The sequence below is a fragment of the Centruroides sculpturatus genome, unplaced genomic scaffold (genome assembly GCF_000671375.1).
Source record: "Centruroides sculpturatus isolate CEXI.00-Female unplaced genomic scaffold, Cexi_2.0 scaffold34, whole genome shotgun sequence".
NCBI classification, from domain to species: Eukaryota; Metazoa; Arthropoda; class Arachnida; order Scorpiones; family Buthidae; genus Centruroides; species Centruroides sculpturatus.
In genome coordinates, this window is record NW_019384328.1 from 219,149 (window position 1) to 234,043 (window position 14,895).

Consider the following 14,895-nt stretch of genomic DNA (forward strand, 5'->3'; position numbering starts at 1 on the left):
AAATCTTATTAATGTAATGTAATTAATAAGATTTATTAATGTAATGTATCTAATAATAATAATAATAATAATAATAATAAATTATAATTACTTATTTAACAATTTATTTTATAACAGGAAATTATTATTATAGAAAGTAGTTTTATTTTTTTATTTTTTAAATTGTATTTTTGAATATTCTTATAACAATAATGTTGAAGAAAAAAAATTATCCTAAAAAATTATATGAATCAGAAAATTGATTTTCCATCAAGCTATTTTCAATTATTACACAAAGTATGAACAATGATTTGCATTAATATTTTATTTGTTCCATGAATGTGAATCATCAATCAACTTAAAGTGTGTTAAAGTAATCAATAAGTAGTGTCTCATCATTAAACATGATAAATTACCATCAATTTATAACTTATTTATTTTATGATTTATTATAAATTTATCAATATTCTGAATGGATTTATCAAATTTTGCATTTGATAATATATTATGCATAATTCATAGATGATTAATGTTTTGTTTTTTTCTTTTTAGGTAATTAATTTTAAAAGTGAGCAATCAAAATTAGATATACGTTTTTACTGTTAATAACTCTGAATACATTAGAACATGTTGATTTAAGTGAATTTTTTCAAAAGCTATATTTTAAACTTTTGTTCACACAGTTTTTTGTGATCGTATAATAAATAATTAATTTTAAATTATACAGTTCATTTCAATTAAGTATGTCAATAAATAAAAAAAACTGAATGTAATGTTCATTTACTGAAAATTATTCATTTAAGTCAATATTTATATATTTAAGAGCAAAAATACAGTTTTTAATGTAAATAATGTTTCATGAAAACTAAATTTAATAAAAGAATTTCTTGTTAAAAGAAATTACCTTCTGGCACTTTTGCAGGTTTATATTCTGCACATAATAAAATTGCTTTTATCAAGTTGAGGCACTGTACAATAAATCTCTCAAAAAGATAACCTAATACAAAAATAAAATATAAAATTAAGTTAAAAAAACTATTAACCTTGTACACTATCATAACATGAAAATCTTATCAAAGAAAGTATAAAATTTTATATAACAAAAAGTCCTTAAATGTTTATGTAATGTTAATGGTGCATAGAAAAAAATCTGCACAAGTTTGTTAATGTAGTTTTTACCTATAAAAATAGAAAACTCTATGAACTAAACAGTTATTTGAAAGATGATGAAAAGCTAAACATTTTTACTTTTGTAATTCTGCACTTCTCCTTGTCAAACTAATCAATTCAACTAGGTTTGCAGTGCAAGTTCCTGTACAAGACTTTAGTTCACATCTTTCAAACAGTACTTTATGCAATTATCATCTGATTGTGTTTTTCCCTTTCACCCTTTTCATAAACAGCTGTTTTGAGAATTGCCCAAATACTCCACTGGCCTAATTTCTGACACATTTGCAGGGTTGTCCTCCTTTTTGACAAAGGTAATGTTTTCTTGTTGCAATTAATCCAGTATGATTTTGGCATAGTGAAAATTTTCTCAATCTGACCAGAAGCCATATTTTGCTTCAGAATAATTCTTTCAAATATAAGGAATTGGGCAACATCATATACATTAAATATCATTGGACACTAATAGTAAAACTTGATTTTCTAATTAGCACTTGACTCAGTCCTTTCAGTCCCATTGCATTCAAAACCAAAATTTTGCCTTCAAATTTCTTTTTCTTGAAAAACTTTATATTTGCAACTATAGAGGAGAGATCACTGACATAAACTCCACTGTTACTATTGATCGTTGAGTGTGAGAGGGTAGTGTAAAATTCCTCATCCAAATTTTCAGAGAATTTTTGCAATAACTTCTGCACTTCATCTTTGCCAAGTGATCTTTGCATGTCCATTCTGTCCAAAATTACCCACTTCTTTTGATATTTAATATGTGTTTTTGTTTCAAAGCCTCTTGGAGTCAACTAGAGATTGAATTGAAACATTGTTGCAGTCTTCAAAAATCCTCTTTAATTCCTTCCAACTTGGCTTTTGTTAGACATTTTGCCTTTCCACCAGACTCTTTCTTTACTGGTGGTAATCCACTTCTCTTTCAAAACATTGGAGAATGCAATATATAGTCCATTTTGAAATTCCTTCATCTGCAAATTAGTTTATAGTAAACTTTTTTCTTAATATTGCATTTTATTTAATGTGTGAAAGTTGTATACACTTAAGCATAAATCATAATCTTTTGTTACCATTCTGAAATAAGCAGAAAACTGAATGCAGGAAAAGATTCTTGAATGTTCTAAGTATTCCACATGCTTTCAATTGAAAGCACATGCAGCCCCGTTAAAAATTATAGTATAGAACTCAAAATGTTTTGTGTAAATTTTTTCTGGAACCCATTAAGTAACAATAATAATTTCAATTTTCTACATTCTGTAAAAATACAGTTATTTATAAAGCAATGCAATGGGAAATATATATAACCATGTTTAAAATATTTTAAGATTAATGTACCCTAAATTAATATATCAATTTTTTATTTTTAACATTATTATTATATAAATAATTCTTAAATTTAGAAGAAAAAAAAAAAATACAATTTTTTAGAAATAGATTTACAGAATAAAACAATAAAACTTTTCTGCAGAAAAATACATATTTATATTATAAGTACTGTACATATAATTTTTAAAATTATTCATAGTTATAAAATAAACATGTATTTACAATGTACTGATAGAATAACTTTTTGTAATCATTGAAGTTTTAATTGTTGTATTACATTTTTGTACAATGATGTGTAACAGCATTTGTAATTTAAATGTAAGAAAAAAATCAATATAATATTTTTATTTGTTGCATATCATTCTTTCCCTTTTAGTAAAAAATATATGTAATATTTCTCTCATATAATAATATATTTTTAGGTAATAATCTGAAAAAATAAATTATGTATATTAATGTCTTTTATTTTAATTCACAATTAATATATTCTATAAAAAATGTGAAAAATGCATTCGTATAAACACATTAACAATATAGATACAGATTTTAACAATAATCAAAAATTAATTGATTTATTTAATAAGCTGTTGTAAATACAATTTATAAAAAAAAAATAAAATTTAATTTGAAATTAAATTGTATTATAAATTCATTCTTATGTAAATAATTCTTAAAAATTAACTGCTTCACTAGTAAAAATTCTAAGAATCAAATAGGAAGACAAAATCAAAGTAGTTATTTACTAATATCACAAAAAATTATGATGATGGACAATATATCTGATAAAATATTTTAATTATAATGATTGCACAAAATTTATTTACTTGTAACATTAAAAGAATGAATAATTTAAATATAATTTTATGAAAATCAAATGAATTTAGTGAGAAACCATTACCATATACTAAGAAAAATGAGTCTACAATAGTATAATGGCTAGTAATAAGAAACTGTTGCATTTTCTTTGTGTCATTTCTATTAAATAGAAGAATTAAAATTATAGAGAATATCAGGCTCATTAAGTGGCATAAATATAAATAAAATTTTACAATTACAATTATAGCTTCAAGATATATTTCATTTGATATCATTATTAGTTTATACCTCACAGATGAAAAAAAAATTCTGTTTTCACTGTTATGATATATTTCAAATATTTAAGACATGATCAAGTAAAAATATTAGTTTTTCTTAGATAATAATTAAGTAAAATAAACATAAAATTGATAATTTTTACTTGTTCGTTATTACTGTTAATATAACTTCATAAATATTAAAAATATGCCTTAGGATAGAAGAAATATTCAGAAATATAGCTCTACTCTAAAGAAATTGAAAGATCATCATAATTTGTCCTTTATATCAACAATTATGAAGATATTCTTTTAATTTTTTTAAAGTATTTCTTCTATCCTAGAGAATATGTTAATAGTATAATCCTCATCCATTTTTCTCTACCTCATGAATATTAGTTAGTTTACTACCATTGGTAAATGAAAATATGCATTAAAAATTAAGAAATCTAAAATTTCGTTGAAAAATGATGATAAAAATTAAGAAACAATTTAATCTTTAATAAAATATTTAATTGAATAGCCAAACTCTTGACTATATTGTACTGGATTCAAATTCCAACTGTTTAGTCTGAGGATCGTAGGTCCAATTTTATGCAAATTTTGGAAAATTCGTAAGTCTATTTCTCCATTGCAATCATAAAGAAAACTTTGCACAGGAAACAGATTAAATATCACCCATACATTCAACAACCTGTCAAGAATTATAACAATCAAGTGTTAAATTAAACAGCTTATTCTTAAAGGAGAAGAAAGTCAAGTAAATAGAAGGAACTGTATAAGTCTCAAACCAAATATGGTCATGACAGCTCCTGCAGATGCGTTGACAAACATCCAATCACCTAATGAGTTTTTCGATAAAAGGGAGACGAGAACTCAACTCGGGTTGACCAGCCTGGACAGCCATAAACCAGCAAACTCCAGCCACCCAGTTCCCTTAGAAGATTTCCATCCCATCATATCCAGAATAGCTTAAAGCAGACTGTCCCAAAGCAGACTGTCCCATAGAAGATGACAACTCAAATTGCCTTATTAGAATGGAACCTCAACCAGCATCTCAACATCATCGTTCTCAGAGGTATTCAAAGTAGCAAATTTGTAAACTCTCTCTCCATGTTCGATATTAGGTTTTAGGAAACCTGAACCACACCTCACAAAGCAACACATTTACAAGTGTCATTTAGTTGTATATTTTTGTAACTTTTGTAACATAAATTTTAGTTCTTTAGATTAAACTTTGTTTGTATTTGTTAACCTGGATACCTGTCGTTATTCCTCCTATACTGACTCGCAACCGCCCCACTCCACTAATAGCCCTCCTAGCCATCCAACAGACAGAGATCATGTTTTACCAACCCATGCTGATTAAGTGGTCATTAGGGATCACCCCCTTGGCTCTGACTGATATCACATTAGTTTTTGCAAATGTTCACATGCAATAATTGAATAGTTTATTTATTATGTTTATAAATGTTTATAAATATTTGAAAAATATATTTACCATTTCCCTCTGCTGTAAAGCACAGAGATACACAACATTCCAAAGATGGTCTAATAAAATTCACGTAAGAAAATGGATGCAGTTCCAAAAGATCATGGAGCTGTAAATATGTAAAAGATTTGAACATCAATACAAATAATAAATAAATTTTAACTTAAATTATTCCATAATAATATAAATACACTGAAAATCTTTAAAATTTGGCACCATATTTAATGAAAAGTAAAGACATAATATAATAAATACAAAACATTATTGTTTTGTAATTTAATCTACAAAATTATTTTCCATTAGTAAATTAAAATTCTATACTTTCACTGGTTTAAGTCTTAGTTCAGTGAATTATTCACACTATACTACTATACATAATTTGCATTACAGATATAATATTGTTTATTAAAAATATTTTTGAAAAGTAAAGGGTTCAAAATTATACATTTAAACTATTCATATTCAATTTTTTCAATGTGCATTAATTATATGCTGAATGGCTGAGCAGTTAAAGTGTTATCCTACCACTCTAATACTCTGGATCAAATCCAGACAAACCCAGAAGGACAGACAAACAAAGGTAGAAAAACCCAGAAGAGTATTTTAGAGGAGAGACCTTTTGATCTGTTGGGTCTTGTCCCTTATCACCCATCTACCTCATTGTGAACCTGGCCAAATAAATAATGGGCTTGCTAAAAAGGCTCTCTTATCACCCACAGGGCGGAAAGAATTTTAAAAAAGTTATTATGGTTCTACCACGAGACAATATGATTCAATATAATACAACTGTGAAAAATGAGTAAAAATCACTATTTAGTAGCAGATATCAATACAAGTTGTTAGCATACTTTTTCCTTTCATCTGCCACATTTGATTATGATGTTGCATCTATTGTCCACCACATTTAGTGTTATTGTTATAGGATTTGTTTAATTATATTATTTCTAACAAATGGAATAAAATAAGCCAAGATTGCCTTAACAAATATGTATTAATTTTGTTGTAAAATATTCTAAAATTCTAAATTATTTCATAGATAAATTTATTTTTATATAATTAGCAATATTTTTGTATTTCTAAGTATTTAAAGTAAAAAAAAAGAAAATAATATGTTTACAAATAATCATTTTAATCTAACAACAAAATTCAAATTTTATTTTTATTTGATTAAGATAAATTTTCTAATACATCTAATCTCTATAAACTAATTAATAGTTTTTTTAACTGAATGAAAGTGAACAAAATTTAATTATATTGCAAATTAAACAATTATAATTTATACAGTTATAAGTTTTTTGCCTCCAATGAATTACTTACTCATCTCAAACTACCAATTTGTGGAGAAATAAAAGGTTGTATTGGAACATTAGAAAATTGAGATGGTATGTCAAGATCATTGATGTAATCTCAAATTTCTAACACTCCAATACAGTTTGATAAGCCTTTTATATCTCTACAAATTGGTAGTTTGAGATAATTAATTAATTATAATTTATGTTTTAATTAAAAAAAATATATATAATTATCATATTATTAGAAAAATTACAGTATATTAAAAAGATTTAATTATTCTATAATAATTATTAAACTCTAAATATTCTATTCATATAAATTAGAAAAATTTAAAAGCAGTGAAATTTTAAATTTTTTTAAAAGTTATTTATAATAAGATGCTTTCAAATTTAATGTATATTATAAACAAAATAATGGAAATAAACACGTAAATAAATGTTAAGAGAGATTGTAAATTTAAAAAACAGCAAGGATAAAGAATTATTATTTGGTGTTTCTCTATAATATAGTTATTATAACTTTTTGACTTAAACTCTATATCTGTAGTCTGAAATTTTCTTACAGATAATGTCTATTATAACATTAAACTGATCTGAGTCTCCTTAACAAGTCAATAACTGCATATTTTATTATAGAAAAAAAAAAGACCTTTTCTTTAATCCAATACATTGCACAAAATATCAGTAAAACTTCAGTCATATTCTTCCTGAATTAGTCAATTTTGTTAAACATAGCTGCTTATTTAATTACAAAAACATAGTTACTTAGGATTAATGAACAGGCTTATTATACTCCCAATTATACTTTAGGAGTATAATAAGCCTGTTTATTAATCCAAAACAAAAATATTATTATTTTTTAACTTTTAGTTAAGTATCAACATACGATCATATCATTAAAAGTTAGTACATTTTTTATTGAAACTAAAATTTGTTCAAAATTATTATAATTACAATAGAAGTTTGTTAATTCATCATTTGATAATTCAGAATGTCCAGTAATCCAGTACACACTGAAAAATAGCCAATAATGCCAAATTGTCCTGCATATAGTAATAATTTTCCACAAATTGGAATTTGTTTGTATATGTAATGCACTAAACATCTTAAGCAGAAGTAAATGCAAAAGTAGGTGTGGTTGTATATTAGTACAAGTTGAAAGGACAACCATCAGATGGAGAGAAACAATTCATTTTATTACAGCACTTTGTGTCAGGTCAGACACTTTCACCAATGCTTTTATTTTCTTTCCCACAGGTTAATGTTAGGATAGTGCACCTAAAAACAGATTTCGCAAACTCAGAGCACAGATAGCTTTTGTGAATCATTTGTGTACAGTACATGTCTGAAAAATAATTTTTATTGTATATACACATGCAAATCATTGTGAATATTGATTTTGTGTTATAGGTTTTTTTCAATTATTCTTAACACAGTACAGTCATGCCCTGTATTATCTTCAGACTGATAAAATAATATGCATACACAAATTGGAAGCATAAGTAGCACTGGTACAAAATTTACAGCAATGTCTGCAATGTTCAAATTTCATATAACTTATCAAATTTTGCAAAAAAAAACAAAAATAATCTATTTCCTCAGCACCATGAAGTGCAATAAATCAGACACTAAGCAGTTTTTTCATTCTTTATTTATTCTTTTTTTGATTGATATGTATTTCAGGTTATCAATACCCCTCCTCAGTCAACTTTTATTTTGTTGTCTATAGTTTTAGATATCAATGAATTTTTGCAATACTAGAACATAATTTCTTAAAATGGGTGCATGTATGGTTGTTGGCTTTATTCTCTTCATTTGACTTTTATGGTTTGTTGGATTAAAAGTTTGTATTATTAAAACACACCTTCTTTAAAAAGGTGTTTTTAAGTTATACCCTTACAATTTTTGTTCTTTTTCTGTACTTCTTCATTATCATCTCTTAATCTTGATTCTACTATTGCAAAAATTCATTGATATCTAAAACTATAGACAACAAAATAAAAGTTGACTGAGGAGGGTATTGATAACCGAAATGCATATCAACCAAAAAAATAGTAAATAAAAAATGAAAAAACTGCCTAGTCTGATTTATTGCACTTCATTAATGCTGAAGAAATAGAGAAAACAGGAAGACACAGTTTCAAATTTACAAATAAAGCAAAGATAATCTGTCATTCATTCATGGTCCTTTAAGTGCTGGTTTAACAAACTTCTATTGTACTCCTAGTATAATGTTTTATTTCATTCATACATTTTAAAATTCAATATACTTACAACTTTTGTCAATAAAATTAAATATTTTTCACATAATTCCCTGAGATTGTCATTATGTTGTAGAGTTTTCCCTGTAAATCATTGAAAATTTTTAAAACATGCATTGCTTGATTAAAATTTAATTTATAGAAATGTAATATTAAATTTTTAAAACATTCACTTACGGCACTCAAGGAAAGGCTTAATATGCTGGAAGACAATAGTTATAAACTGAACGGCTTCTTCTACTCGATGAGGTTCTTTAAAACCATGTACAACAAGCATTCTTAAAACTAAAATATAGATAAAATTTATTTTATTAATTTAAGTTTTTTAATAAATGTATTATAATATGCATTTACTACATATTGGATCACACAAATAAAAATATATTTAGCCTAGTGATTGTTTATTGTTAATTTATTCATTGATTTAATCACATGTTCATAAAGTATAATTTTAATATCACGTGAACTGTGATAGAGAAAAAACATTAAACAGCAAAAAAATCTGTTGTATTTTATCATTGGCATTAATTTAATATCACCGTAATATACTATGATTCTCCATCATAGTATATTATAGTGGAAATTTTCCAGTAGTACATAGGAAATTTTCAAACTTTTAGGAAAATATGTTGGCAAGGATCTTTTTTCCATTAGTATTGATAAAACAATAGGAATTTTCCACACTGTGCATTAAAATTACAAATACATTTTCTCTTGTCACCTGCACATAATTCATTGTTGGATAAAAATTTCAGTTTCAAGTATAAAAAAGTATGCAAATGTCACACAAATTTTATAAAATTATCTATCTAATACAGTTTTACCAACCACACAATTCTACTTACAAAATCAAGAATTAATTTGCCAAATAATCTTTAACAATAATATCAAAATAAACAGACTTAAGGATTTAAGACTGCTATTTTCAGTAACTGACATACATACTTATACAATACATACTTATTTAGAAACCTTTTCATCAATTTGTCTTCAGACAACTATACATACAAAAGAATATCAAGATAAGAAAAATAATAATAATAAAAATAAATAAAAACCAAATTTTTAATCAAAATCTCTCATTTTGTTTTTATTAATTTTTGGTGATATTTGGCAACTTATCCCACATGGCTTGTGAATGACCTCATATAGTTTCAAGTCATTACTACTTATTTACTATTTGACAACTGATTAACAATGTTGTGGCTGTGTTTAAGATAAACTGTATTTTAAATAATTGTCACAGAAAGAATCAAATGGATGTCATGGACCCAAGATATAAAACTACAGCAATATACAGTAATAATACTTTTAATTTTGTAAAAATTAAATGATTTTATTTATCATTACATGTTTAAATCTGAATATCTTGGACAGCACTGATTCATGAAAAGAAATAAAATTAAGCAATACCTTAATCCAAAAACGTATAATATACAAATATCGTGTATTGTTACTCCAAATCAAATTGATAATGATAACGACAAACAACAATAAAAAAATAACAACAACTTACAAATGTTATAAGTCTCTAAATAATGAACATTATTTAGAGATCTAAATAATGAACATTATTTAGAGAGATAATATTTTTATATGTTAATTCAAATTTTTTCATGTTTAAAGAAAATCATTTCTTTTATTGTTTTCATGTCAACAATCTTTTGTTTAGTTACTGTAAATTATTTGTAAAAAAGTATACAATAACAAAATAATGTTCACAAATAGCTAATATTAATTTCTTATTACAAATTACTTAAATTCAAATTTATTTATTGTTAATAATGTTCATTATTTACAGACTTTACTGTTTTTAATAAAAATTAATTAGTAAAATATTAAAGCAATCATTATTTTTACCTTTTAATGAAAACAATGATTTTTCTAAACTAATGACGTTATCTTGCTTTTGCATAGTTGATTGTAGAAATGTCTGAGAATGAGTGTTCCATAATTGGAGTATGTAACTAAAAATATTAGTTGTGAGCTGGAAAAAAAACAATTTTAAAATTTTATTTTGTATAATTTTAAACAAATGCAACTTTTTTAGAATTAAATATATATAAACATTTAAATCAACATTCAATTTCTAAAACTAAATAACTAAATAAATGGTAATTTCAGAAATTAATAGCAATAAATAAATCTGAAACTAATTTAATATGTTTTTACCCATTTAGAATCAATAAATTTCATCTTTTGCAATATAATATACAGTAAAACCTCTCTAACTCAAACATCTGTAACTCAAAGAAAATGAAGCACTCAATAGGTATCAATGGAATAGCAAAGGGATTTAACTTCTACAACTTGAATTTCTTAACTCAAATTTTCTCCAAGTTGAAGTTTTTCATGATCCCCCAATACTGATATATGTTACTTTCTACTTCCCTGACCAGAATTTTAACATTTATTCTATCCAAAGTGATCCTAATTATCAGATTTCCATAAAATTTTCAGACAATGTTCCAGTCCAAAACAAGAGGCCCTCTTGCTTTATCTCAACAAGATGTACTGTACCTCCAAAACTGTTCAATTCCATTAGTTACATTGAACATTTTGCTGAAAGGTGTTACTTGGACTGTTTAAAACCAAACAAAAAACTATCAAAGATTCTTTATGTAATACAAGAAAGATAAAAATACAAATCTATTCAGAATATGCATTTTTTACTGTATTGTTCTCTAACTTGAATTGTCTGTAACTCCAAGCATTTTCCTGACTCTTGGAGCTTTGAATTAGGGAGGTTTTACTTTCATTTTTGGAAAAATATAAAAGGAAAACATGACAATAAAAACAGTTTCATTTTCAATAGTTTTAATCATGATAATCTTAATGCTAAACTATACTACTGTATTATTATTATTGTTGATTGTTGATCTATTTTGAATACAATAAGGTTATACCTTACTGTACTGTACATTTTCTTTCTTTTCATTTGTTGCAGGTTTACATGATAAAACAGCTGTAAGTTATCTAAAAAACAGATAATTAAAAAAAGCAAAGGAAAAATAGAATGAGAGAGCAAGAGTCAAAATTTAAGATATGAATAAAAAATATGGCATTCAAATGGAAAAATCCATCAAAGTACAAAACTGAGATATCCAAACTCAAGATTAATCATAATTTGATCTTGATAAAATCTCTAGTAGTTATCAATAAAAAGTGATAAAGTTGTAGGCATCATCCATGTTTACTCAGATGCTAATTTTATCTGAAAAAATGTCATCTTTTCTGGAATGATAACTATGGATGAAGAAATACATCTGTGCATTCATGTAACACTAATCTAGCTAATTTTATTGTGAAAGCACTCATTGGACACTATTTCTATGATACTCAATGAGTGCTCATGCCAAATAAGTATATCTAATTTCAAGCAAGAAAATACAAAATCTTATTTGATTTGATTCTATCATTTTTAATAAAAACTTAATTGTATTTGATCAAAATTAAAGATATAAACTTGACTACATTTGACAACTTATAATAAGTAAGCAATTTCTGTAGCAATTTCTGTAATAACTTATAATAAAAGTAATGAAAACATGTTAGATTTAATCATCTTTAAATTGTCCTGAAGTTACTCTTTAAAGTTTCTCACACAAAATATAAATTGTATGAACAAAATAATTTTTTTTTAAATAAAAACTAAATTAAAGAGAGAACTTCTGGTAATATAACTAAACTATTAAAAATTTTTAAATCAAATATTTTAAATTTTAACCATATGCAAATAATTGAAAATTTTATAGGGAAATGTTATATAATGCAACAAACAACACAAACCTCCTGAAATAATCGCCTATCTCCAGCAAGGCGTTTAGAGCATAATGCTTTTGTAACATGATGTAGTGTCAAAAGTGCTCTCTGTTGTTGCAGATCATCTGACGTACGTAAAGCTTCAAGAAGAGTTGGGACAAGTTGTGGCCATTCCCTTGGGCAATCAAATCTAGCAATTTTTGATATAAGTACAGCTAATTGAATAGCAAGCTGAAAATTAAAATAATAAAAATAATTTAAATTCCAAAAATAAAACATTTTCAAAATTATTGGAAAAAAATTACATATAAAAGATATGCAGATAAAATTTTTAGATTTCTAGTTAATTATTAAAATGATCTATTATATTACAATTATTACAAAATCTAGTAATTTCTAGTTTACAAGTAAAAATAAGATGAGGACTTATCAGTATTATCTTTAATATAGTATTCACCATTATTTAAATTATTACTGTTATATTTGTTATTCTTATTTTATGTTTTTGTACACATTTTTTTTTGTATTTTGGTATATATTTTAAAGGGACATGTTTGTTGTATTGGGCTGACAATTATTTGTCTTAGTGACATTGCCTGCATTAATAAATAAATAAATAAAATTATATTCAATATTCTTATATATATATAATTTTGAAACATTAATATGAAATCTTTCATTTCCAAATTATTCTAATACATTATTAATTGTTCTGTTAAAACAATTTAACAGAACAAAATAACATAAAAAAGAAAAATAATACCTAATAAAATTGCAAATTATATAAATAAATGCTGATAATTATGCATTTATATATTTCAGAATAACAGGTGTCCTTTAAAATATCTTTACATAACAATTTTAGACACTATATATAAGAGCATGAATTGAAGTTAAACATGTTTCTTCTTTTTCTATTGCCTGAATTTTTAATGTATAAATTGAGTGTGCACCATGGTAACAAATCTATGTTTTAAAAAATTTTAATTAATTATATGTAATTAAATGTAAATATAAATATGCCAGAATTTTTGAACTATAATTATACTATTTTTGATTAAATCACTGTCATCAACTTATAAAATATTAATCAGAAATTAATTTTATTTGGTTTATTTAGAAATAGCTTTGAAAACTTATTTGGAATATAATTCAGACTTCAGATTGCATTGTATAAACAACTTATTTTAAGAATATCTATTGTATGTTTATAAATGCTTTTTTTCTTTTTTTATTATAAAACTGATAAAATATTTCACATAAATCCTAATTAATACTTCTAGAAAGTGATCAAATTATATATAAAACATGACCAAAAAAAATCTAAAAAATTTTATATGTTAACTTTCAATTAAAATATTACATTTCCAATACATTGATTATACAGTAGACTCTCCTTATTGTAATTACGGATAATGTTATCAAAATTAACAGGTCCAAAACATGCATTATAAAAATGTCACTTACTGTAATCAGAATTTGTTTATTGTTATTTCCAGTTAAATAAGCCTTTTTATGGTTTGTTTTTAGTGCTTATAGTAAATAAATAAAACCTACTTACTCGAGCCTCTAACCAGTGTGAAGAAATACAATAAACAACTTTGAAGAAACAAACATTTTCCATTTGTTTCTGCAAAGTTGAAAAGTTGCAAATTAACGGTGTTTTAGAATAAGGAATCCAGCCGTTTTACCTGAGGAAGGACAGAAGGTGTTCAGAAAACATTTGTATTATATACACACCCTGGTGTGCATGAAGAAGTTATAGTGTTAACAGTCTCAACATGTGGCTGATAACACAGAATTAATGTAAGTTATTGTTGTCAGTAATAATCAATGCTTTAATTTAATCATTATTTTTTCACAATACAATAACTTAAATTGCTGGAATTATGTTAGCTGTTGTTGAAGTTTGTAACAGACAAACAATATGATAAATTATTTATTAATTAATACATTTTTATTATTGCCAAATAAAAACAAAATGTTAGATCTATATAAGTTATTTTATTATTTATGTCTAGAAAAGAGCTCTAGCTGGAGCAATGAAAAGAATAACTATCAATATATCTTCCTGATGTTCATATTTCAGATCCGAACCAATCTTCCTTAAAGATATTTCATAAATTCAAACATTTACTGTAATAACAGGTTTTGAAATTCCTTAGCAATCCTAAAGATATGAAAAGAAATAATTTAAAAACTGGATTTTATAATAATCTAAATATATAAAATTACTTGTCCTGACTGATTGATTCATCATCGCCAGAGCAAACTGCTGAACCTAAAGACGTGAAATTTTGTACACAGTTAGGGTACACCATGAAAATGCACACTAAGAAGGAATCTTTGGAAATTTCCCTCATGGGGAGAGAGGGAGAGGATTAAGGCTTAACCTGAAGAATAGCTTCTACTGTAATATTTTAGATGCAATTTTTTTGTTTTTAACTACATTTTAGTAGGGTACACCATGAGAATGCACACTAAGAAGGGATGCGATGTTTTGTTTTCAACTACGTTTAGTTTTCATTGAGTATAGG

General features: G+C 25.1%; 1 protein-coding gene across 1 annotated transcript in view; it reads right to left on the bottom strand.

Moving 5' to 3' along the window:
* The window catches only part of LOC111628767 (importin-11-like), an 87,179-nt gene that overhangs the window by 43,767 nt on the left and 28,517 nt on the right, over positions 1–14,895 (bottom strand). The window contains exons 4-9 of the mRNA XM_023372613.1: positions 12,386–12,589; positions 10,457–10,583; positions 8,774–8,881; positions 8,610–8,680; positions 5,053–5,152; positions 881–976 (exon numbers count right to left, since the gene is read on the bottom strand). Of these exons, the coding sequence (XP_023228381.1) occupies positions 881–976; positions 5,053–5,152; positions 8,610–8,680; positions 8,774–8,881; positions 10,457–10,583; positions 12,386–12,589 (706 nt within the window). The remainder of the gene's footprint in view (positions 1–880; positions 977–5,052; positions 5,153–8,609; positions 8,681–8,773; positions 8,882–10,456; positions 10,584–12,385; positions 12,590–14,895) is intronic.